At 42.1% G+C, this 25,995-nt stretch overlaps 1 protein-coding gene across 1 annotated transcript in view; it reads left to right on the plus strand.

Annotated features, from left to right (window-relative positions):
• The window catches only part of Tmem117 (transmembrane protein 117), a 468,392-nt gene that overhangs the window by 361,189 nt on the left and 81,208 nt on the right, over nucleotides 1-25,995 (plus strand). The window contains 1 exon segment of the mRNA NM_001271239.1: nucleotides 17,723-17,882. Coding sequence (NP_001258168.1) covers nucleotides 17,723-17,882 — 160 coding nt within the window.

Consider the following 25,995-nt stretch of genomic DNA (forward strand, 5'->3'; position numbering starts at 1 on the left):
AAACAGATGAATCCTTTTTTTCCTCAAGAAGTTGATTCTGGATGATAATCTCGGGCTCTGGTGGATAGACTGGTGGATAGATTGTATAGAAGGAAGTGCATATTAATTTTAGGTAGCAAATCAACATGCCTGGAATGTTGAAGCCAATAGCCTTTCCAGTTAAAATTTAAGACATAGGTAACAACTTCTCCCATACAATTCATTATGTATTTGGAGAAAAGTAGACTTTTCTGGAAGAAAATGAACTCATTCTCATTTCCTAATTTAATCAGAATCTCCTATGACTGGAAGTTCCACAGAATCCTGGGCTTAGGTTTCAACACAGATGGGCTGTTCTTTTTAGGTGATTTTAATTATCCTAAATATAAGAGCTAAACATGTCTTTTCTATGTTTGCTCTTGGAAATATTTTGAATAAGTAATCACTTTAGGATCTCAGCAATCCTAAATATCTGGAATTGTATTATCAAAAAATTACTAGAAACTTCATGTTTTTTTAAAAAAAAATCTGCTCAGGCCAGATTTCCAATACAGACTGTGTGGATCTTTGGCAGAAACTTTTTAGGTTCCTTACTGTCTTAGTTAGGGATTTGCTGCTGTGCACAGACACCATGACCATAGAAGTCTTATAAGGACAACATTTAATTGGGGCTGGCTTACAGGTTCAGAGGTTCTGTCCAGTATCATCAAGGATAGAATGGGGCAACATCCAGGCAGTAACACAACTCCACCAAGGCCACAAATCCAAATAGTGCCACTCCCTGGGCCAAGCATATTCGAACTATGACACTTACCAAACCCATTTTGGTGAAGTAGCCTCCATCCAGTACTTTAGGTTTTAGGCTAAAGTCCCTGATTTTTTGCAGCCTGTCTGTAAGTCGTGCTGTGGGTTCAGAGGTGTTCTTATAAGTGGGTTCCCACCTCTTCCTTTCCGCATCAGAGATAGAGAGTCTCTGCCACATTTAACTGTATCCACTCTACTGCTACAGATGGACAAGCTGTCCCTTTAAAGGCCTATGTGATTGGGTGAAGCCAACCCATGTCCTCCCACTTTTGGCTAACACAAGGTCAAGGTGTTAATGAACTTAATTTAACACACAGAAATCCTTTGGCCATATATGACTTGTGCTCATAGGCTTTACTCAGCTCAAGAAGAAAGTGTATAGGGAAAGAAAACATGATAGGTAACAGAGCCCTGTCCCTGTAAAACAGACTGGGAAACCCGTTGCATTGCAAGCAATGTCCCTTCCTGGAGCTACTGTCCTACCGAGTCCCCTTTACAACATTAACCTTCTCAAATACTCTGTGCTATGCTGTCTAAGTTTAGCATTAAGCTACACTTATTTTCTTTTCAAGGCGAATTTGTTCTTTGTATCGTTAGAATTCGCAGGCAGGCATCTCAATTGTGTATGACTACTGTATTTTATTTTCTATCCTTTCTCAGTCTGAATTCTCTCTTGCCTCCTGGAGTGAATTCTTCATGAAAAGCAATTATTTTTGAGTGGGATTTTACCACTTATACGGCAATTATCAGGAATTATTTTCCACAGCATCAAATAAACTGTGTTTGGTAACTTTCAAGGCCATCTGATATGAATAGCCAACCTGATTCTGCTCTCCTCTGTAGTCTATACCCCTGGCTTTTGTATCTAGTTTAGACCTTTCTATTTACAATGTAACACACTAATTCCTATTGATTTCCTTTTTCTATTTGACATCATCTTTTATTTCGTAAAGTTTCCTGTTCCAGGAACAGCATAATTCTAGTACCTCCTTGAGACCTTCTGTTATGCCTTCTTACAGTCAGGCACATAATTACGTTGAGCCCTTTCTAATTATGTTAGAAAGTGCGGGTAGGTTTTTGCGTGGATAGGAGCTTGCCAATCATTTCCCCTTAAGAAGGTAACAATCACATTACAATCAAGTTCTAATGAAGTTCTAATCAAGTTTTTCTGAGAAATATGCTCCTACAAAGTGGGAGGAGTTGAAGCATCCATTTTAAATTCAGGAATATAATGAAAACTTGAAGCATAAAATCTTTTGCCTCCAATATTTGGGTAAACACTAATAAAATTCCACTCTTTAGCCCAGTGGTTCTCAACCTGTGGGTTGCAACCCCTTTGACAGAGCTGAGTGACTCTTTCATAGGGGTAACCCCCAAACCATAGGAAAACACAGATATTTACATTCTGATTCATAATAGTAGCAAATTACAGCTATGAAGTAGCAACAAAAATAATTTTGTGGTTGGGGTCAGGGTAACATGGGGAACTGCATTAAAAAATGGTAGCACCAGGAAGCTTGGGAACCATTGCTTGAGCCAGTTACAGCCTAATTGTTTTATAGTTTATTATCCAAATATTTTCCCACCTCTTCATCAGTACAGATCCTGAGAGCAATAGCCCAAATTAAGCTTACACACACACACACACACACACACACACACACACACACACACGCAAAACGTATGATTTTCTGTAGAGAATATCTGAAAGTATTTATCTAAATGGCTTTGAATGAGTGACTTACACTCCTATTATTGTATGCTTAGACCAATTTTTGTTTAAGAATGATTAGAATTGTTGGCCTTTGTACTGGCTGGTTTTGTGTGTCAACTTGACACAAGCTGGAGTTGTCACAGAGAAAGGAGCCTCCCTTGAGGAAATGCCTCCCTTGAGGAAATGCCTCCATGAGACCCAGCTGTAAGGCATTTTCTCAATTAGTGATCAAGGGAGGAAGGGCCCCTTGTGGGTGGTGCCATCCCTGGGCTGGTGGTCCTGGGTTCTATAAGAGAGCAGGCTGAGCAAGCCAGGGGAAGCAAGCCAGTAAGTAACATCCCTCCATGGCCTCTGCATCAGCTCCTGCTTCCTGACCTGCTTGAGTTCCAGTCCTGACTTCCTTTGGTGATGAACAGCAATGTGGAAATGTAAGCTGAATAAACCCTTTCCTCCCCAGCTTGCTTCTTGGTCATGATGTTTGTGCAGGAATAGAAACTCTAAGACAGCCTTCTTAGAGTAGGTAGGCTTTAAGGTTTCAAAAGCCTGTCCGTTCCTCTGCCTGTCTCCCCCTCTGCCTGTCTCCCCCTTTGCCTGTCTGTCTGTCCCTCTGCCCATCTCCCCCTCTGCTCATCTCCCCCTCTGCTCATCTCCTCCTCTGCCCGTCTCTCCCTCTGCCTGTCTGTCCCTCTGCCTGTCTGTCCCTCTGCCTGTCTGTCCCTCTGCCTGTCTGTACCTCTGCATGTCTGTCTGTCCTTCTGCCTGTCTGCCCTTCTGCCTGTCTGTCCCTCTGCCTGTCTGTCCCTCTGCTTGTCTCTCCCTCTGCCTATCTCTTCCTCTGACTATCTGTCTATCCCTCTGCTTGTGTCCCCCTCTGCCCATTTCTCCCTCTGTCTGTCTCCCCCTCTGCCTGTCTGTACCCCTCTGCCCATCTGTCCCTCTGCCAGATGTCCCTCTGCCCATCTGTCCCTCTGCCCGTCTGTCCTTCTGCTTGTCTGTCCCTCTTCCTGTCTCTCCCTCTGTCTTTCTCTCCCTCTGCCTGTCTGTCCCTCTGCCTGTCTGTCCCACTGTCTGCTGCCTGTGGGGCAGTATGTAAGGCTCTCAGCTGCTTCTCCAGAGATGTGCTCATTTGTTTTCTACCGTAAAGATAATGTACTGAGCCTCTAAAACTGACAACAAGCCCCTAATTGAATGCTTTCTTTTATCAGAGTTGCCGTGGTCATGGTGTTCTTTTATAGCAATGGAACAGCAAATAAGATACCAGATTCACCATTTTTGAAGCAATCTTATGTTTAAGAAAGATATATTCAAGATTATTCCATCCTTGGTCTTTATTCCACAAAACATCTGTTTTCTTTGGGGGGAGGGGTGTAGGTTGATGTCATTATGCAGGTGAAGGCAGGTACGGGATAGAACAAGGCCTGTCATTGGACAAGAAGGAAGGATGGGCAGGAGAAAAATTTTAGAGAGGAGGAGACCGGAGAGGGAGAGAGCAGCGGAGAGAGAACATGGCGGCAGATGTTAAGATTTCTCTCTGCACATGTACAGGTTGTTATGAATATTCTTAAGGGATGGATTGTACAGGATTTTGTGTTTCTAGATGAACAAAATGTATCTTATCTAGGTGGGCAATTACATCTTATCAATTGGATCAGAGGTTAATGTGCTGTGTGTTCTTTCATGTGAGGACTTAATTGTGTTCAAGAGAGTAAGTGGTGATGGAATTGGGATGTGTATGTCTGGCATGGTGGTAACCTGCCTTGGGAACCAGATGGGTAGAGAGATTGTTGCCGGGCTCAGGGAGTAGCCATCAGCAGTGTGAGATGGGATGGAGCCCAGTGGGTGAGACACTCTGTTGACTGAGATGAAAATATCCCACAGATGCCATGTGGCCCTATGCTGCCAGCACTAGTGCGGGGTAAAAGAAACATTTCTTTTTTAATTTTACAGCAACGGGGAGGGGGGAAGGGGAGGTGTTGAGTCACTGGATAATGTTTCAGATTCTTTTCCTTGCCTTCTACAGCATAGATCGTTTCTGACCTTTGATGGTTCACTCTCTGATCATTCTACATCAGATGATAGATTAAAGGTGAGGAACAGTCTGAAGAAAGTTGTATTTTGGGTTTTCAGTCTTTGCAAGCATAGCAGTATGCAATGATGCATTCTCTCTGTGCAGTGGCAGCCGTGGGATAGTCTGAGGAGTCAGGAACATGGACCCATACCTGTAGTCCACTGTCCCTGAGGAGCTATGCAGGCTCCTGTTATATCTTTAGTCTTCTTTTATAAGAAGAAATATTTTCTGTTTGTAGCCCCCCTTCCTAGTTATTACATCATATGCCTATGATCACAGGAAAGTTTCTGTATGCTAGGTGTACTAAAGAGAAACTATAAAAATCACCTTCTTGGTAGAAAATCCATCACAAGTGTTTCTTCTTTAAGAGATGTTTAAGGTGACATTTAAAACCCACTGCAGTTGTTGGCTTTGACCCAACCGCACACATCTTAGTTTCATAACATCACAAACTATTAGGAGAAACACTTTAACCCTATATAAAAATGTATCCAGGGGCTGGGGATTTAGCTCTGTTGTAGAGCGCTTACCTAGGAAGCGCAGGGCCCTGGGTTCGGTCCCCAGCTCTGAAAAAAAGAACCAAAAAAAATGTATCCAGTCCTTAAGCAAATGAGGGATGTTCTTTCTCCTGTTTTCCCCACTTAATAGCACCCCGACTTTGTCTTTTTTACTTTCCTTTACAAAGCCAAGTTAACAAAATATTTAATTTACTATGCTTAGTGTAAACATCCCACTCCCGTTTTTAAAAGTGAAGACTATGTCTGGAGTATAGCTGTTGTTTTATTTTAATTCATTTATTTTAATAATTGGCACTATTTGTCATTAGTAGAATATAGCTCTGTGTTTCTCATGGCTTCTATTTCTGAACTTACGATGTTTTATGGCCGGGGTACGAATGTTTCACTGTTCTCTCTGTTGACTCGATGGATCAGTCACTGGGCACAGCTTAGGTAACTCAACAGTGAGAAATGTCGGCCCAGGAAGTTTACTGCCAGCCATACAGGATGGGCGTGCTCACCTGTTACATCTAACCTACTTGCCTTTTTAAGGCAGGGCATTCCATGAAGCACAGGCTGACTTTGACCTTGCTAAGTGCTTGAGGATGACCATGTACCCCTGCTCCTCCTGCTTCTACCTTCTGACTTGTGGTATGACAGGCATACACAAACGAGGTTGGTTTATGCAGGACTGTACAGCAAACTGAGGGCTTTGTGCGTGTTTGCTGAACCCTTTGCCAGCTGAGTCCAATCCCCAGACCCATCTAAGTCAATGTTACATCGCACAAGCTGCTTTCTCTTCTCCGTGTACCTTGTGAGGGGATAGCATCACGAGTTCGCGTTGCATTTCATCTACTGAAGAGTACAGGGTAATCATCTTCTACCCAGCTTAAATCACTGAATCTATGCCTTCAGCACTCGCAATGTGTGGGTCCTTCCTACCCACACTTTATATTTTCTACTTAAAATATGGAATATAAAGATTGTAATAGTTCTGTCTGACCGATACAACTCAGTGGAATCATCTAAACACTGGAATGAGTAACTTCCGGATGTCTCTGATTAAACAGGTAACACTGTCCCTGGGCAGTCGACAGAGGACATCAAGCCAATCAAAGGAATATGGCTAGGTTATCATGGTTGTTGCTTCCTTTGTTGAATTGCCAATATGCATTTTTAATGGTTTTGATGGTGGGTTCTGAAAAACTTCAGTCAGCATTGTTCATATAGATCAGGATGCCAGAGCACATCCTTCCCACTCTGTGTGGCCAGACGCTGTACTGTGAGGGGACTGTTGCCTTTTGGAAACAAGCGTTTCTGTGTTATTTTGTTTCAATTTGTTCAGTACCGGTGGAGTTCCTGCTGCACTCAGGTACTTCGTGATGAAATGATAGAGAGATATAAAGATAAATAATACATAAGAGTATAGTTTAATAGACATTAGGATCTAATAATTTCCTGTACAGGCTCTGGGTCCCAACAGAGCCACAAACAAGGTGACTTGACTGCCTCTCCCTTCTCAGGGATCTCCTCTTAATGAATGTGTTCAGAGTGGCCAATAACCAGCAGCAGCTTCCCTTAATGAAAGCCATATGGAGCAGCTGCACTCTTTCCCGAGGTCACTCGGCAAGCGCTTGTCTCTATTCTCCCATGATGCTCCTGGTCTCAAAAGCAGGACCCCAGACGTTGCTCTTTCCGAGGGGAAGCCCTGACTCCGTCCACTGGACTGCAGCAGTGAAGCCCGCTCACCTGATTCAGAAGGGGATGCTTTGATCAAGCAAATGGTGACAGTTTTCTTACGGAATTGCAGTGGTGACACTGATAATTAAAACAAATGAAAAGTGTTGGCATTCTCCCACGGCCATCTGTGATGGGCACGTCATGCTCAGAGGGGAACTGTGTGTTTGATCTGTCTCTTGGTTGCACAGTACAAAAACGAAGGGAAGTTGTGCCGTGTAGGCTGTTTGGATTTTATTTTAATTTTTGATAAAACATAGACTTTATAATATTAGTTACTTTTCAATTCCTTTGCCATATCATGTTTTATGTATTTAACACTTTGTAATGTGACACAGTGTCTCTATTCATATACTCTTTATTGAACTGGTAGCTAAACCTTTCATTTTAAAAAGGATATACAGTTTGTTTCTCGATGGTATGACATGTAATCTGAATTATTTGTGTTGAATCCCAACGTTTAACTAGAATGTTGCAGAATGAAGTAAATGGGCTTAAATCTTTTAGGAGTCTATGAATCGTTCTGCACACTCAGAAAACAACACAGCACTCCTGTCTGAACTATAATAATGTATGTTTATAATATTAATAGTGGTTAATATATGAAATACACTAAAGTACACTTATTATGTTAGATCACCTGACATTGCTATGTCAAATAGTGGCAATTTGTTTATCACAACTTATATTATCGAGATGACCTTGTACATGCTTGTTAGCTGTGTAATCAAAATAAAACTGCATAAAAACTAGCCCGGAATGGCTGAGCCCTCTGTGACGTCCAAACTCAACAGCTATTCTTCTGTCTCTTGCCATCGGTTTGGTTTCTAGCTGTGTGACTTACTTGGTAAATCCACTTCAAGGTGCTCACGGGGGAAGGCAAGTGGCATCGGCACACTTAGACGATTAAACTCTGTTACATGTAAAACACCATGCTTTAGTGATAATGTGGAGTTATTTATGTGTGCCTCCTGTATTACCATATATAGTAGACATTTGACTAAGCTACAAGATGGATATATTTCTTGCCATTGAGACTTGCTGACCAGGAGTCGGCTTTGACTTGAAAAGTTCTAGTGTTCATCTGAATCATGTTGTTGTTACTTTTTAAATATGTATTTATTTTTAGTTTTGTGTGTGTATGTGTGCATCAGAGAGTGGGTGCGCATACACACCATGCACTACACACACACACACACAGATGCACACACGTACTACACACACACAAACCATGCACTACACATACATGCACACACGCACTACACACACACAAACCATGTAGTACACACACACACCATGCACTACAAACACACACTACACACACACACACATACACACAGATGCACACATACACACTACACACACACAAACCATGAACTACACACACACACCATGCACTACACACACACACACACACACACACAAACACACATGCACACACACACATGCACACTGCACCTGAGTGTATGTATGTGCACTACTTCCATGAAGCAGCCTAAGGAGACCAGAGGATGTGCCAGATTCCTGAAACTGGGGTTAAAAATGGTTGTAGGCAGCCATGTAGGTGCTGGGAACTAAGCCTAGGTCCTCTGCAAAGGAAATAAACACTCTTAGCTGAGCCATCTCTCCAGTCCCTAGATATGAACTCTTATTTCTTGTCTCTAGCAGATTATGCGACACAAGCAAATACCATGGCCTCTTGGAATCATCTTCATGAATGTCCCCAACAAGCACTTGACCTTTCTTTAGAATCAGTGCTACGGTCCCACTGCAATAGGACGGGGCCACTGGACTAGGGACGTTCTTTCAATCCTTCTTGGCCCTGCCTTCTAATTCATAAAATAGCAGAAAGGGTGTCTGAAAAAACTATTGGGAATCAATTATTTACTTACCTAAAATTTATATATGACACATGTAAGTCTATAAACGTACATACACACATATATAGTTTAAGTGAAACTTTCTCACCAGGGCTGACAATGTCAGCCATAGACTGACAGGAATTCCAGTGGCAGCCACAGTCCCTTTTCAGGTGTTGGTCACGGGAGCTCAGGAGACCCCCACAACTTTATAGGACTTTGCAGTTGTTCTTGGCTGCCTCCTAGAGACTGAAGGTCCATCTGTACTGCTGAAGCCATCATTCAGACACAGAATCTGGAGAATTGGAGTTGGATCTGACCTAAAAGCCTCCTTTTTGAGGACTAGCAATTGTGGTAACAAAAGGTACCACACAAGCTCCCAGCAGAGGGAAACAATGAATAATCCTGAGTAACTATGATGCCTGTGACCCACAACAATAACCAGGATGTCACGATAACCCTAAGGATACAGCAGCAACAAGCATAATTAGACTGAAGGTCTGGTCAACAAGGGGGAAATCATGATGGTACTGGTACCTGGCCAACTACTTGGGGCTAATGAGGTTGTAGGTCTTTGAGAAAAAAACCCATAATCATCACTTCACTAAGGCAGCATAAATCCTATATGGATTGTAAATAGATTAATAATAATCCTATATATAACAAATAAATTAATAATAATAATAATAATAATAATCCCATATACATTATAAATATCTGTCCTTATACCTAGAGGTAAGTGTGGCTTTCATCTTTCATGAAGGAAGTGATTGCATGGTGCCAATCCCAAATGATCCAACCACAATACAACCCCTGTCCCTAAGGCCTAGGACATACCTTGGGAGATGGGGCCAGAAGATAAAAAAAAAAAAAAAACCCAGAGGACCAGGAAACCTGCTGTGAAATTGTGTCCCCCTCGACATTATAGGGAAGCTTCATCCCATAAAATCTCAACAACATGGCAGCCTAATCAAGACCTGAAGCACAAAGACAGCAGCAGACCTGCTAACATTGCAAAGGATCGCTCCTGATCCCCAACCCTGGACAAAGAACTATAGGCAACTAGGAAATGCTCGGAGAGGGATACATTGTTTCCCCAAGGGAAAAGCTGCCTGATAGCTTATCCAATAGCAAGGGGAAGGTTCACAGGGAAGTTCAGGGAGGAAGGGGACAGGGGGAATTGACACAATTATATTTCATTTTACAAAGCGAAACAATATATAAAAAAGTAAACAAGCGCTACTAATAAGGTTTGGCGGAAAGGGCCGAAACGAAATGTGAAGTTGTGAAAGTGAGAAGACTAACCACTCAAGCTGATAATTATGTATGAGGTCTTTCCATCTGAATGCATGCCAGGAACCAGAGAGGAGAGAATTGATGAGCCAGTATGTCACGTTGGCACTGGGTACAGTCTGGAAGGAGAATAATCCAGATAATTGCTTAATTGCATACTCCTTAAAGAGAGAAACTGAAGCTCCCCAAAGCTTACCGTTCACAGTAAATGTCTTTGATCCCAATCATTGATTAAAAAAGAACCCAAGGATGGCTCGCCTCCATGAGGTTGGAGGTTTGAGGCCACAAGACTTAGCTTTTAACTGTTTCCTATCAGATCTTGTTAGGCTTTTGTGTTTTACTGTTCAAAGTTAAGCTTTGGAATAATCTCATAGTGTTATACTCACAGTGAAAAGAAAAAGCAGATGATTTCTGGCTACAAACATAATACAGGAAAGCCATAAACTAATGCTTGCACTGAGGGACAGTGCCTTGTACAGATGACAGAGCATCCTAGCTCAGCCTGGGATGGCGCCTTCTTGGGTCATTTCTATCTTATTCTATATGATCTGTAAAGCCTTCATTGTGGTCTGTGTGCGTTAGTTTATTTGAATGCTCTGGGACTCAGGATTTGGTTTTACATTAGTAAACTGGGTTTGATGATAGCAGGGTATGGTATGGGTGGCATAAGTTATTTACGTAAAGCAGTGAACCCCACACCCTGCATTCTGTAAACCGCATACAGTGGCGGTGGACACGCAACGTTGTTCACATTCTTTTCACAGCACGTTCACATAAAAAGTGATTTTTATTTTTAAATTAACCTTATTGAGGCATTTATTTTTCTTTTAAAGACCCGGGGTTTAGACACAATTATCAGCGCGGCAAAGCCTGCTTCATAAGCAGTGGTGAGGAAAAGGGGCCCTGCGCTTCCCATGCGCAGGTGCAGCTAGGTGTTAACTGTAGGTTTGACTCTCGGTGATTGGTGATTGGCACGTGTCTCTGTGTATGTCACATTCAGCGTGGCTTTGGAGAAGGTATAAGTCGTTAATATGCTTTGTTTCCCTTTCTCTTCTTTGCAGTCCTCTTGAGACTTATTTTTAGGGCCCTTTCTTTGAGCTGTAGGCATGCATATTTAATGATTGCCATTTTTATTCCTTTTGTACTATTAAAAATTAAATATCAGGCAGAATAGCTCCTTTAATTTCCCCTTGGAGCAATAAAATGTTACCAGTAACCGTTTCTTGAGATCCATAGCAATACCCTCTGTCAAAACAGAAGTATACAACAAAGCCAGGAAAACCTTTGCAAAGTGTTCTTAAGACTAGTACATGTTAGGGCATTGTGCCACGGGACCGCCCCATCGGCAGAGCACGGGGTCACTTTCTCCACATCCGCAGGCCAGTATCTCCGTTGTCTTGCTGATGCCAATCTTGCTATCAGGTGTGAAGCAATATCTCCCCATAGTTCTCACTTGCTTCTCCCTTATGGTTAGTTTCCCCTCCCTCCACTCCTCCCACCTCCTCCACCCTTGCCACCTCCCCTCTCCCCCAGATCCACTCTGTTTCCCTTCTGAAAAGAGCAGGCCTCCCAGGGATAGCAACGGAGCACAGCAAATACAGAGGTGGATGCTGGCAGTCAAACATTGAACAGAGAACAGGGTCCCCAATGGAGGAGTTAGGGGAAGGACTGCAGGAGCTGATGGGGTTTGCAACCCCATAGGAAGAACAACAATATCAACCAACCAGATTTCCCAGGGACTAAACTACCAACCAAAGAGTACACATGGAGCGACCCATGGCTCCAGCTGCATATGTAGCAGAGGATGGCCTTATCTGGCTTCAATGGGAGGAGAGGCCCTTGGTCCTGAGAGGCTCGATGCTCCAGTGTAGGAGAATGCCAGGGCAAGAAGCAGGAGGTGGGAGGAAGTGGGTGGGTGGATGGGTGAGCACCCTCATAGAAGCAGGGGAGGGAGGATGGGATAGGGGGTTTCCAGAGGGGAAACCAGGAAAGAGGATAACATTTGAAATGTAAATAAAAAACATTTAATAAAAGAAAAGAAAAGGCTAGGCATAAACCCTCTTCTGTATGCCTTCTCTTGAGAGATGTCTATTTGGGTCCTTTCCTGGTGCTTCATTTGATTCTGAGCCTCTAAGTTACTTACTTCCTGTGTATTGATCCCTTTGCGGATGTGTAGGTTTTGGATGTAATATCCCAATACATTGTTTGCTGTTGTTGTAAAACCCCATAGTGGCCTTACCTCAAGAGCGCAACCCACAGAGCACAGATTGACAAAGTGACCGCTGCAATAGCATGAGGGTGTAAGGTTTTTAATCCACATATGTGGGGTTCCTCATTCACGGAGGGAGAGGCAACCCCAAACCCAAAAAGCACACAACTTTTATTCACTACAGAGGGCAGACTTCAGCAACAGGGTTAGCTGGCTCATTCTCATTGGTGGAACACAGGACAAAAGATCTGGTCAGGTATTGGCTGGCCTGCTCAAGGGGCTGGTCTTGGCTCAGTTGGTCACTTTCCTCATCCATCCCTACACCTATCCTTGAAGAATCACTGGGAAAGGGCAACTAAGTTGGCACTTCCCTTGGGGGAAGGGGGTATGTGAACTGAGTGGTCGGGCAGGGTCAGGATGACATCTTGCAGTTGTTCTTGTTCTTGGGATTTACCACAGAGAGGGGTAGGGGGTCTTTCCGAGAACAGTTGTTATTGTTTTGTCTTAATTAGCTTAGTCAGAATCTTGATCACCAAAATTTATTTCATATCACTGGGCATCCTGACGTCAGCTGTATCTCTCAGAAAGGTCACAAGTTTGTCATGGGCATCCTGACCACCAGATGTATTTCTCAAGACCTTGTTTTTATAACTTTGTTTCTCACATCTTTGAAACTTTGAAACTTTACTTCTTCACTGTTCCATTCCAAATGTTTCCTCTGCTACGCATTTTCCCTGTCTGGTGTCATCCTGTTGTTCATTTTTCTTTCTCTCTCTGTGCTTTCGGTGTCAGATCTAGGAAATAACTTCTGAAACCAACTTTTTTTCTGTTTTCTCCTAGACTTTTCATGGTTTCGGGGCATCCATTTAAGTTTCTATTGTTTTTCAGATGTTTTTGTATCTAATATAAGTATGAATTCAGTTTCAGCCTTTGCACATGGCTATCCATTTCTTGTGTGTTTGTTGGGAAGACCACCAGGTCTCCACTGTGTATTCCTATTGATACCCTCAAGACTTAGCTGACTACATAGGTGTGCATTTATTTTTAGTTTTTCCATTTTTTACAGAATGTCCATGTATATATTCATATATACAAATTATCTTGTTAGTAAAACTTAATTTAATTCATACAAATTAATTCCAAATATAATGTGGAATCAGAAAATATTTTGTCTCCACATTTATTTTTCAAAAGTCCTCTGACTCCTTGGTTTCTTTAATGGTTTCATGTGAACTAAGAATTATTTTTCTATTTTAGTGGAATCAATGCCATAAGAATCTTTATAGAGATCTCTTTGAATGAGTAGACATTTGGGTGGTGTATGACCATTTTAACTGTTTAGTTGATACATGGGTACAAGAAATCTTTCCATTCATTTGTGTCTTCAGGTCTTTTTGTGTACAGATATTTTAGTTCTTTGGTTAAATCTATTCTAGGTATTTTTGTTCATTTTGAGTCATTTATAGAGGGAATTATTTTCCTAGTTTCTTTACTGATTTTTGCTGTGAGGGTACAGACACATGACTAATTTTATATGTTGACTTCTCTATCCACCAACTTCACTCATATTTTTAATTCAAACAAATAGTTTAGAGTTTCTAAATATACAAGTATGCCAAATGAAAGCAGATAATATCATTTCCTCTGTTGTTTATTTTCTTTGCATAATTCCTCTGGCCATACTTCTATATTGTTGAAGAGAAGTAATGAAAATAGTCCCCCTTATCTTGTTCCTGTGAAGGAAAAGCTAAGTGTTCTCCATCTAGTATAGTGCACACTGTCTTAGTTAGGGTTTTACTGTTATGAACAGACACCATGACCAAGACAACTCTTATAAAGTACAGCATTGGGGGCTGGAGAGATGGCTCAGCGGTTAAGAGCACTGACTGCTCTTCCGGAGGTCCTGAGTTCAATTCCCAGCAACCACATGGTGGCTCGCAACCATCTGTAATGGGATCCGATGCCCTCTTCTGGTGTGTCTGAATTTACAGTGTACTCATATCTATACAATAAATAAATATATCTTTAAAAAAAATAAAGGACAGCATTTAGTTGGGGCTGGCTTACAGGTTCAGAGGTTCAGTCCATTATCATCAAGGTGGGAGCAGGGCAGCATCCAGGCAGGCATGGTACAGGAGGAGTTGAGAGTTCTACATCTTCATCCGAAGGCCACTAATGGAAGACGGACTTCCAGGCAGCTAGGATGAGGGTCTTAAGCCCGTGCCCACAGTGACACACCTACTCCAACAAGGCCACACCTCCTAATAGTACAACTCCCTGGGCCAAGAATATACAAACCATCACACACACACACACACACACACACACACACACTATGAGTCTGTCATGTATCAGTTAATTTTGTTGATGTGCATTCTTACTATAACATGACATCAGTCTGTCACTGATGGCTCAGCTATACAACTGTGTGTGCCATCCATCCTTGGAATGCAGTGAGCTCACAGGGAGACCTCACAGCATGTGCCCTGTAGTGAATTATTACATGACTGTATAGCTAATCTGTGGAGTCCCTTTTGTTTGTTTGTTTAATATGAAAGGGTGCTGAATTTTTTTTTAATCAAAAGATATTTCACACCTACTGAGGTGGACATGATCATGACCCTTCATTTTTATAAATGATTGTATTATATTGATTGGTTTGTCCGTGCTTGCCTCTCCTTGCATCCTATGAGTACCTTCCACCTGTTTTAGTGTGCAAGCCTTCTGTATGCTGCTAATTTGCTAAGAGTAATTACACCTAGGTTTATTGGAATTATTTTCTGTAGTGTGTGTGTGTGTGTGTGTGTGTGTGTGTGTGTGTGTGTGTGTCTAACCTTTCTATCCAGTGATGCTATCTTATAAACAGGACTGAGAATTTTCCCTTCTCCCGAATATTTGGAGTGTCTGGGAAGGGGCCACTACAGCTGCTCTTGATGACTTGGTGTCATTCCCTTGGGAAGCCATCTGTACTAGGAGGTCTCTCACTAGTGGTTCAGTCCTTTACTTAATCTCGTTCTACTCAGACGGCTTTCTGATCCACTCTTGGTGGACCGTGCTTTCCTAGGAACCCGCCTGTTCCTTTGGGCTGTCTCAGTCAGTGGTGTGTCCTTGCTTATAAATATCCTCGTACAATCATTTGCACGTCTATTGTATGCATGGTAATATTTCACTTTGTTTTGTTTTATTGATTTGCAGCATTTGTCACCAAAGGTTGGCCAGCTCTATCTTACCTATGTCGCCAGTGCTTAGCATTTTTTCTGTTGTTCATATATCACCTCTTAACTCTGATCTTTCGCACGCTGAGTTTGGGCTTCATTGTTTTTAGAGTCCCTTGGTTACAAAGTTAAGCTTCTTGGTGGAAAGGTCTCTTTTGTTTTAATGCAGGAGGTTTCGCTGTAGACTCCTGGGCTTTCCTGTCTCATTCCTGTTCTTTGGTATGTCCTTTTCTACCTTTCCTGTCTTTAGATTCTTCTCCATTCCATATTTCATTGCTTCTTTGACACATGGTTTTCTGGAGCATGTTGTTTAATTTCCACGTTGTTTAGAATTCCTCCTGTTGTTACCTCTTTTTTTTTTCTTTGAGTTTAGAAATGGTGCTTGTTGTGATATCACAGAGCACAGCCCTTTAGGACCCTTATAACAGCCAGGTGAGGTGTGGATTACTCCATGGTGCTTACTTGAAGCACCCTACACATGATCTCCAAAGCGTCTCAGGATGGAATTTTACTTTCACTTCCTATAGCAGAAGAAAATATGAAGTTTCTATTTAACAGGTCATTATTCAAAATTTCAGAGATGTAGCGTGTCTTTTCTATCTGTGGGTAGAAAAATCTGTAGGGAATATTTTATATTCATTATATCAAAGTATGACATGTTTCAGATGGAGTTCATAGAAAAGGAACAAGGAGATTTCAAGAAATCTAATGTGCAGATTTTATCCATTTGCAATTGAAAGGGACTTCCAGGAAGATTCTTATTACTCATTTTGAGGTGTCGGTTATTAAAAGTTGTTATGTATATATCACAGGACTTTCCTCAAGGCTCAGGAATCTTCACAGAGGAGGGAGCGGAAAGATTGTAGGAACACTGTGGTGGCCAACTTCCAGGAAATACTGTTTTCTAGACCCAATAGGGCAGATACATGTGTTAAACTAACACCACCTTCAACAGTAGTCACAAGACCTCCACAAGCTCAAGACCAAATCCCAACTTGAAGGAGTGGAATGGGTGGGGATGAAATCCCAGGCCAGTTGAGGAGCAGAGCAGAGCAGTTGCTGAGAGAAGAGAATCAGTTTTTATTGATGTCAAACACAGGGCAGGCCTAACCCCCAGAGCAGACCCAACCCCAGAGCAGACCCAACCCCAGGGCAGACCCAACCCCAGGGCAGACCCAACCCCAGGGCAGACCCAACCCCAGGGCAGACCCAACCTCAGGGCAGACCCAACCTCAGGGCAGACCCAACCCCAGGGCAGGCCTTACTCCCAAAGTACTTAGGGCTACATAAATTGAGGTCAATATTTGGTAGTTTTTAAAAATAAATAAATTTTAAAAGAGAAAACTTGAAGACTAAATATGTAGGGAGGAGAAGTGGCTATGATTAAAGTATATTGTATGAAATTCTCAAAGAGTTAATAAAATATTAACTTAAAATTCTTTGTGAACAAAATGGATATATATTCTGTGGCTTTATTCCATATTTGTGTTTTTCTTGTTTCCCTCTCACCTTCTCTCCGTACCTCCCCACTCCCTCCCTTCCTTCCTTTGTTTCTTTGTTTCTTCCTTACCCTTTTTTCTTTCTAGTACTTATTTCTTTCTGATTCAATTTATCCAGATATGTAGTCCTGCCTTCTTTACATAGTTTCAAATGATATCCTGGTGACATATAGAAGCTCAACTTCAATCTGGATAGTTTTCTTCTAGAGTAAATCTCAGCACACACATTTCAAGACTACTTATTAACAAAAGGTAATTTGACTATTTTATAGAAAGCTTAATTTTGACAAGTACTTACTAAATCCTAAGGATAACTCGTAATATTTTCAGGGCACTATGAAGACTAGTAAGAATAGAACAGGGAATGTGTTCTAAGCAATGAGGATTGGTCGTGAGGCAACAGGCCTTCCACACTCTGTATTTATAGTTAAGAGGCTAGCTGTCTGTGGTCAAGCTGAAGAGCCAGTGGAATCCAGGGGCCACTCACCTTTTACCAGCGACCTGTGTATTCATGTATACTCGTTCCAGAACCTCAGTTAAAAGTATGAATGTAGTGGAAACTACATAGGGTTCTCTTTGGGACATTAATTAAACTAACCAAGGTTGTTATTAATCATTTTATTCTTAGCATTTCTTTCACAGTCCATGATGTTCTTCAGGGGATCTCTTGGAAGAAACGCTACCATAATTTATTGTTTTTTTTTTTTTTTAAAGAAAATACCCAGTTGGCATACTTTTCTCATCCCTGGGAGACTACACTTTGGGGCGGGTGTTTATAGACATTGGTGGAGCAGAGACAACCAGCTCTTGCGGGCATCTTTGTGTGACGAGTACCTCGTTCATTGCAGGACTGTCCTCTTCACCCTGACCTCCGTGGTGGTACTTGTCATCACAACCGACTGGATCAGCTGGGACAAACTGAACCGTGGATTTTTGCCCAGTGATGAGGTTTCCAGGGCCTTCCTCGCTTCTTTCATCTTGGTCTTTGACCTCCTTATCGTGATGCAGGTGAGTGCCCGTGTTCCCCATTCTCTCTGAAGTCTCCGCTTTCTTCTCGGTGTAAGCATGGGCTCTTCGAGTCTCGAGGAGGACTTAGCTACAGTTGTGATTAATGGGGCCTTTCTCTGTTCAGTTCCTCAGGAGCTTTCCTGAGCAGAAAGGACAACTGGTGTGTGTGTGTGCGTGTGTGTGTGTGTGTGCGTCTCTCTCTCTCTCTCTCTCTCTCTCTCTCTCTCTCTCTCTCTCTCTCTCTCTCTGTGTGTGCGTGCGCATGCGTATGCGCGCGTGAGCGTGTGCGCGCATGTGCCTGAAAGGGGACAGGGAGGGAGAGGGAGAGAAGGAGGGGTTACAGAGAGAATTCATTTTATGAATATCATTGGGTGGGACCTGGAAATAACGTATTATTATTATTATCATTATTATTATTATTATTATTATTATTATTATTATTATTATGCAGGGATGATGCAAGAAGCAAAACAAGACAAAAATAACCCCCCTTCCCTGCCCGTAACTGTCATTTGGTTAGCAGAGAACTCAAAGATCAAAATGGTAGCAAGCCAGCAACACAGAGAAAAGCAGTTGTCAAAGCAACCCGGGGTTGCAGCCGTGGAAATGGAGTGAAAGTGGTTATGAAAATGATCATTTTCAGTATTCACCAGAGACACTTCCATTTCACGTAACCAGCGCTTCCACCCCGCTTAGCAATAGATATTTCTGTAAAACATCATCGTGCCAGTGAGTGTGACTGGTGATGGCTGCTGGAGTGAGTGTTTGGAGTGTAGGAGTATTCTTTTGAAAAGAGACAGAAGGAGACGTCTGCTATTTCTTGGTGCTTTATCTTGCTCATTAAATGTCTATCCATTTGCTAGACATTTTCGTATTGCTTTCATAAGGCAGTTTTGTTTCCCCTCCTGAGCTCTATAAGTCATGAGAACAATGGCTGCCGTTGCCAAAGGGGAAGGAAACTCCATTGTGTTCTGAATTTATGTGAGATTTTGCAGGATAGCAGATTGGTTTTTTTGTTTCTAGAGGCAAAGAGGGGCCTTTATGGGAGCTATTGTGTTGTTGAAAAACAGAACAATAGTGTTTTGTTTGGTTACATATCCTGGGCATTGGCTTCTATGTGGTACTTACAGTGTATCACTGCTTCTAATGGGTTGTATTTTAAAATACATTATAGTTTAAAACTATCTGAAGACCTAAGCTTGAAAACTTTTCTCTCTTCTAGAAACAGATAATGCTATTTTTTTCATTCTCTGCAAGATACTAGCATAGTAGGGAGAGCCTTGGGCATGAGGTCAGACATCATCGCTGGGCTCTATTCTGTACTGCATTAGCTGTAGGACCTATTCTACAGAGCTCCAATTTGAGTCTTTAAGTTATGCAATAATATGTCACCTAGTACTGTATCAAGTCCATTTTACCTTATTCTGCTTCCTAATTAATATTCTTTCTAATGTTAAATTCTCACTCTGGTTAACTGTCCCACTGGTACCTCCCTAAGCCCGTTTTAGAGTCAAAGGTGCAAGCATCCAGACAGACTATTGTCCTCTTTGGTTTGTTCAGATTTGCGTGCTGCTCCTTCTCTGAATGACACTGAAATCTTTCCCTTCTTCTGTGCTTATGCAAATTGTAAGTCTTCCTCCAAGCAAGTTCACGAAAGCCAAGGACTTCAAGTGGACAGACACGATGTTAGAATTTGTACAAATTATAGGTTCATTCAAAAAGTGCCCAATAAAGACAAACAGATTAAAGGAAAGCTAGCTAGGGTTTATACTCACAGAGAGAGCAGGACTGCAACACAAAAGGCATTTTAGACCTTTTTATTTTTAACACATAAAAATGTACAGCCAGTAAAGATGCTGACGGGTCCACAGTTGCCGGAGACCAGTGGACAAGATCAAGTGTCTGTACTGAGGAATAACTCAATTTCAACCACATGGGCTGCAAGTAATCTGAAGCTGCCAGTGCAGTTTCATCAGAGGGGGATGGGGGGCCCGCCTTATAGGGACACCAAGGGCATCACAGGAGGAAGAACACCACTGTCTCTTCAAAGAGGAGACTGAATCAACAGAAAGCAGGTCAAGTCTCTGTTCCCCACCCCTCATCTTTGTTCCCTTCCTACAGCAAAGTAGCTTCTTCAACTTTCCGTTTATAAGGAGGCGAAGGGTCATAGCTGGCACCCCTGAGGGTGACCACTGTCTAGTTCCTGTGCTCCATGCTGATTCTCTAGGGGGCTGTCCAACCCCCAAATGGCAGGTCAGTGTGGGAGACTGCAGAACCAGGGATAGAGATGAAGTTTGAAAGAAAAGATGAAGCTGGCTCCTGAAGACTCAAACTCTAGATATTACTGAAAGGAAGAGGAGTTGAGATGAGTCTTTCGAAGTAGAACTCTTGGACCTTCTGTTCTGTCCTCAACCCCCGTATCACTCCGTGGGGTCGACCGCTGAATCCTCCTGCATCTTCTGTGTTCCAGCACTCCTTGTCCTTTTTCTGCTCTTATCCCAACACGGAGTTTCCTCTATACCATTAAAAAGGACCAATGGGACCTGCTTCCTCCTCTTCCCTTCTACCATGTGCTCTATATTTCATAATCTTCCAAGAAGAAAGGATCCATTGTGCTTCAACATGCTACTTCTCAGCCACAAACATTATCAGCAGCTCTTCCTGAGCCCAAAATGAAGTTCCTAACCCATCAGTCATCCCTCAGGACTGTCCACTGTGTAGTGCTGGCTGTGATTTCTCCCGTGTTTCCTGTGCTCCATTGTTGCTGTAAATTATATATATATAAAAAATGCTGCCTTTTATCCTGCATTAGGTCCAGCACCGTAGTGCCCCAAGGTATCTGGTAGATATCTTCATTTCAATCAGCAAAACATCTCACCCACTTTGCTCCGTCCCATATCACACTGCCAATGGCTACTCTCTGAGCCTGGCCAGTATCCCTCTACCCATCCAGTTCCCAAGGCAGGTTGCCACCGTGCCAGACATACATATGCCAATTCCATGGTGGCCCAGTGTCTCCAGCCACCACAAACTCTCTTGAATTCAATTAAATCGCCTCATGAAAGAACACACAACACAATAATCTCTGATCCAATTGATAAGATATAATTATCGACCTAGACATACACAAGCCCTATACACATCCATTCCTTAAGAATATTCATAACAACCTGTAAATGTGCAGAGAGGAATCTTAACATCTGCCTCCATGTTCTCTCGGCTGCTTCTCTCTCCTTCGCTCTAGTCTCCTCCACCTCTCTAAAACTTTTCTCCTGTCCATCCTTCCTTCTCATCCAATGACAGGCTTCATTCTATCTTGTACCTGCCTTCACCTGCGTGATGACATCATCCTACACTCCATTCCACCCCACACTGAAGGTCTTCATTCTTCATCCAATATGCTAATTCCCAGGATATCCAGGAGCCTCTTTCTCCCAGCCGGACTCTGTCTCCCTGCTCTACTGGGCATTGAGGATGATAGCCTCCCTTCTGGAAGGCACATAATCACTTCCCCACTGGCCCTCCCAAAGCACCTTTCACCACACTGCAGACCAGCATGCTCCCTTCTCCTCACTTCTGTATTCCTTGCACTGGCTATTACAGTGTTGCCACTTCATGCATAGGAGTGACTCATAACAGTCGCTAATGAGGATGGACAGATAGAAGCTCAGCTCCAAGTCTTGTGCCAACTGTTGTTCTCTGTGGGCCTCACACAGGAGTTCTGGACCCAGCATATGCGGGAAGGGTGCCAACTCAGGAAATGGTCTCAGAATGCATATGTGCTTCTAGCACTTGAAAATGCCACATACAGATGTCCTAACAAGTTCATGGCTGAGGAAACCATGAGCCAGTTCATTCTGCGGTCACAGATCAGATAAAAGAAAAATGGGAAATTAGTAAAATTAGGGAAATGGAAGGGGTGCTTTCCTTAAGATTGCTAGCCTTTTAGAACATTTGAACGATTGAAAGGCAATTTATTCTAGGCTTTTCTAAAGGCAGGTGATTGCCACCTGCACTGCAGAAAAATGGTGCCACAGTTGAATCAAAAATTATATACAGCATTAGACTTTTCTTCCTCGTGACTTGGGTTAAAGCCAAGGCTACTCTGTGTTAAGAATGGGTTCTATCTCAAACTCACTTCAGCCCTAGGAATGTGATACTATTTCTATAAAGGTTTAATTTTTTAAGAAATGAGTTAAAAAAATAGTAGAACAAGGATGCATCTTTTGGAGGAGATGTTATTATTTTGTGTATATTCATGAAATAGGATTTTCTACATTCATCATTAAAAGTACTTGTTTCACATTCTCTATGGTTTGGGTAAAGTAATCAGAAGTAAGACAAAAGCAGATTCCAGGATATGACGCATGACTCGTAAGATCAATGTGTTATATGACATGAGTGAAGTTTAAAGAGAATTTCTGTCTTAAGAAACTTTAATCCCACATTCTCTTTACTGTCCCTGGTGACATCCTTCATTCCCCATGCTTTCCCTCATTCCATGGCTCGAGTGTTCAGTTTGCAGCCTGCACTGCGCTGCCCTCTCTTTCTGATCAGTTGATAAAGGGTGGATAGAAGACAAAAGGAGTTGAAACAGATTGCAGAATAGACAAGTAGAAAGTGTCAAAAGAATTCCCAAAAGAAAGATGAATGTAGACAGGAATAGATGGAGGGGCTGTTCAAGGAACCAATGAGAGCAGAGGATGGTGAGACTAAATAGGGAACCAATTCTAGGACCGTGTCCCCTAGGGCAGCAGTATTGCCATCCAAATAAGATCTGCTCTGTTCAGGTAGGACAGGAAACACAGTAATTCCTGATGTGTATCTGGGGAAAGAAGACAGAGGAAATGGGGATTGAAGACCCAAGGGTCTAGTCTACAGAGCCCATGAGTACATAGCATGGTTTAACCTTTTCTGTAAGCTTGAGTGGAAGACTGGTTAATTTATGGAGGATGGCCATTATCTAAAATTCTTTGAGTGGAAAGGGTTCAGCAGTGCCTTTTCACTTTGGAAATCCTTCCGTGCTCCTCCTTCAGGCATTTCTGTATCTAACATGAAAGGTGATAAGAGAGGAAACTCATCTACATAAAATGATGGATAGTGTGTGTGTGTGTGTGTGTGTTTGTGTGTGTGTGTGCGCGCGCGCACGCACGTGTGTGCATGGGTGTGTGTATGTCTGTGTATGTGTGTGTGTGTCTGTGTGTCTATGTGTTTTTATGTGTGTGTCTGTGTGCATGTGTGTCTGTGTATGTGTGTGTAGGGGTGTGTGTATGTCTATGTGTGTGTGCCTGTGTTTGTATGTGTGTGTCTGTGTGCATGTGTGTGTCTCTGTGCATGTGTGTCTGTGTATGTGTGTGTATGGGTGTGTGTGCGTCTGTGTATGTGTGTCTGTGTGTCTATGTGTTTGTATGTATGTGTCTGTGTGTGTCTGTGTGCACATGTGTATGTGTATGTATCTGTGTGTATGCATGTGTGTGTGTCTGTGTGTGTCTCTGTGTGTGTCCATGTGTGTTTGTGTCTGTGTATATGTGTGTCTGTCTGTATGTATGTGTGTGTGTTTGTGTGTATGTCTGTGTGAGTATCTGTGTATGTCTATGTGTTTATCTGTGTGTATACTTGTGTGTGTGTCTGTGTGTATACTTGTGTGTGTGTGTATACTAGACAAGAAAAATGAAGGTGGCGAATAGAAGGAAGGAGGCAGGAAGAATTGCAGAAAAACAAGTGTGAAGAACCAAAAAGAAGGAGCAATGAGCAGAATTCTCCAGTGTCTGTGGGGAGCAGTAACGGTCAGGGTGGGCAATGGCAGAGACCATGGGCCTAATGGCATATGTCCTGATGGTGTATGTCCTGTTAGCTTATGTCCTGATGGCGTATGTCCATTCTTCAGTTTCCATTTGTACTCACTACCCATAGACGCTTTACATAACTGGACTCAGGAGAATTGGTAAGAGAGACTTTTATAGAGACAATTAAATAGTCTAACTAGATGGATGTAATCTAATGGCGGCTGCTTAAAAAGTGCACGGGAAGCAGAGGCAGCAATGGGAGGGTTTCTGTGACTATATACACAGGTGTACTTTAACAGCTTAGATGGTAGTGAGCCCCAGGCTACTATTGCTTAGTAAACCATTGCCCGTCCTCTGGTTAGTAGAGCAAGAAGATTAAGAGTCTGAGCACTGGAATCTGGCTTCTAGGATTGCAACCCCAGGTTTGCCCTTTCATAGCTGTGTGATTTTGAGACTAGGTGCCTACTGAAGCTGGGTTAATCCTGGATGGATATGGCTTAATATTCCAGGGAATTCTCCTTTAATATTAGTGCTCAGAAAGATTAACTCTACATGAGGCAATGCTCAGACATCCCGAAATAGTGCAAGTATACTTCACACTGAAGTCCCACCACTGATAGGACTGACAAAATATGTGAAGAAATTGTGTATCATTCTATGGATAACCAATTTGAGTTCTAAGCGATATGTGCTTGAAACCAATGATTGCTTTAAGAAAGTTGAGAATGCTTTAGGAATAAGCCATACTAAAAGAAGGCAGTCAAGAGACTAACTAGGCTTGTAGCTCAGTGGTAGAGCTCAGTGGTTAAACCTGTGTAGGTCCCTAGGTTTCATGCCCAGCACCACACAAAAAACAATAGGATCCCATCTCTGTAGGAAAAGGGAGGGGGCAGGTTTACATGGTGATATGTCATCTTTTATATATGACGTATTAAAGGTCTCATCAACAGAGCAGCAGTAGAAACACACAGAAAACACATACTGATTAGAAATAGGAATGACAGGATCCCTTTAAGAAGAGACTGAAAGGAGAGTTCCTCAGGATGACTTTGACAGCATTCCTAGCAGTGATGGTTCCCCAATAATTTGTTGAACTCCTCAAAGCGAGAGTCACATCTGTTTCATTTCTATGTGTCCTTCCTCGTGCAAGAGCCCAAAAATATCACATATATTTGAAAATGCTTGTTAAACTTAATAATCTACTTTCATATTTCAAGTAATAGGTCAGAATCATGGTAGAGCATTTGACCAAAGACAAAAGATGGGCTGAAGTACATGGCTTGTGGAATGGTGGGTAGAGAGGGAAATGGAGATGTTGGTGAAAGAATAGGGCCCATCAGTTAGACAGGAGCAGCAGGCTTTGGGGGTCTATTACTCAACACGGTAGGCATAGTTCAGAATGCATTATGTGTTCTGTAGTTGCTGACAAGAGTGTAGGCCTTGGGGGGTCTATTACTCAACATGGTTGCCATAGTTAAGAATGCATTGTGTTCTGCAGTTGCTGACGAGGGTAGATTTGATGGTTCTCACCATAAAAGAATGATACACATGTGAGGCGAATCCAGAATGAGCTCTACTTAAATAGTCACACAATTTATGCATATATCATAATGTCTAATAAACCCTGTAAGTAGGTATAATTATTGTATGACAGATAAAATAAAGTAAAATGATATTTTAACAGAAACAAAGGAAGAAAGACCTAGAAGTTGATAATAGAAACCTACTTATATGTCACCCACTCACACACATGTATGCATGTATGTATTCACATCTATACATAGCTTAGGTTTGTGTGCACCAAGGTAGTGAGAAGCCATGCAGAGGACAGACTGCTAAAAAAAAGAAAGAAAGTTCAGAGGACAACAGTTGGTAAATCCTTGTAGGGTTGACACATCTTTTTAATGCACCTCTTTGAAATGCATTTGTATGCTTGCCTATCATCTTTGTAACAGGTATTTCCTACAATACCTTTCCAGAAAGGAAACTGTTTAACCAGTAGCTTTATTCTTACACAGTTCATCTTTATTAATCCATTGCTTTATGTCATAACCATTTTGCTGAATGGAAGAATCAATAACAGAATGAAAGTATCATCATTTCACAAGAGCCAAGTGGTGTGAGATCTTTCAAGAGGTAAAGGGTTTGTAAACAGTGCGTGCATGAACAAATGGTAATATATTCTTAGGCCATTCTTAGTGAAGTGTTATCTTACAGTGATTGGATATCAAAATAAAATAGGAATAATTTACACAGTTATGCACTTTAAAAGACCCTTTGGTCAGAAAGCACTTGATTATAAGCGACTTACTCAGGAACAATTCTTA

This window comes from Rattus norvegicus, chromosome 7 (assembly GCF_021556685.1).
Source record: "Rattus norvegicus strain SHRSP/BbbUtx chromosome 7, alternate assembly SHRSP_T2T, whole genome shotgun sequence".
NCBI classification, from domain to species: domain Eukaryota; kingdom Metazoa; phylum Chordata; class Mammalia; order Rodentia; family Muridae; genus Rattus; species Rattus norvegicus.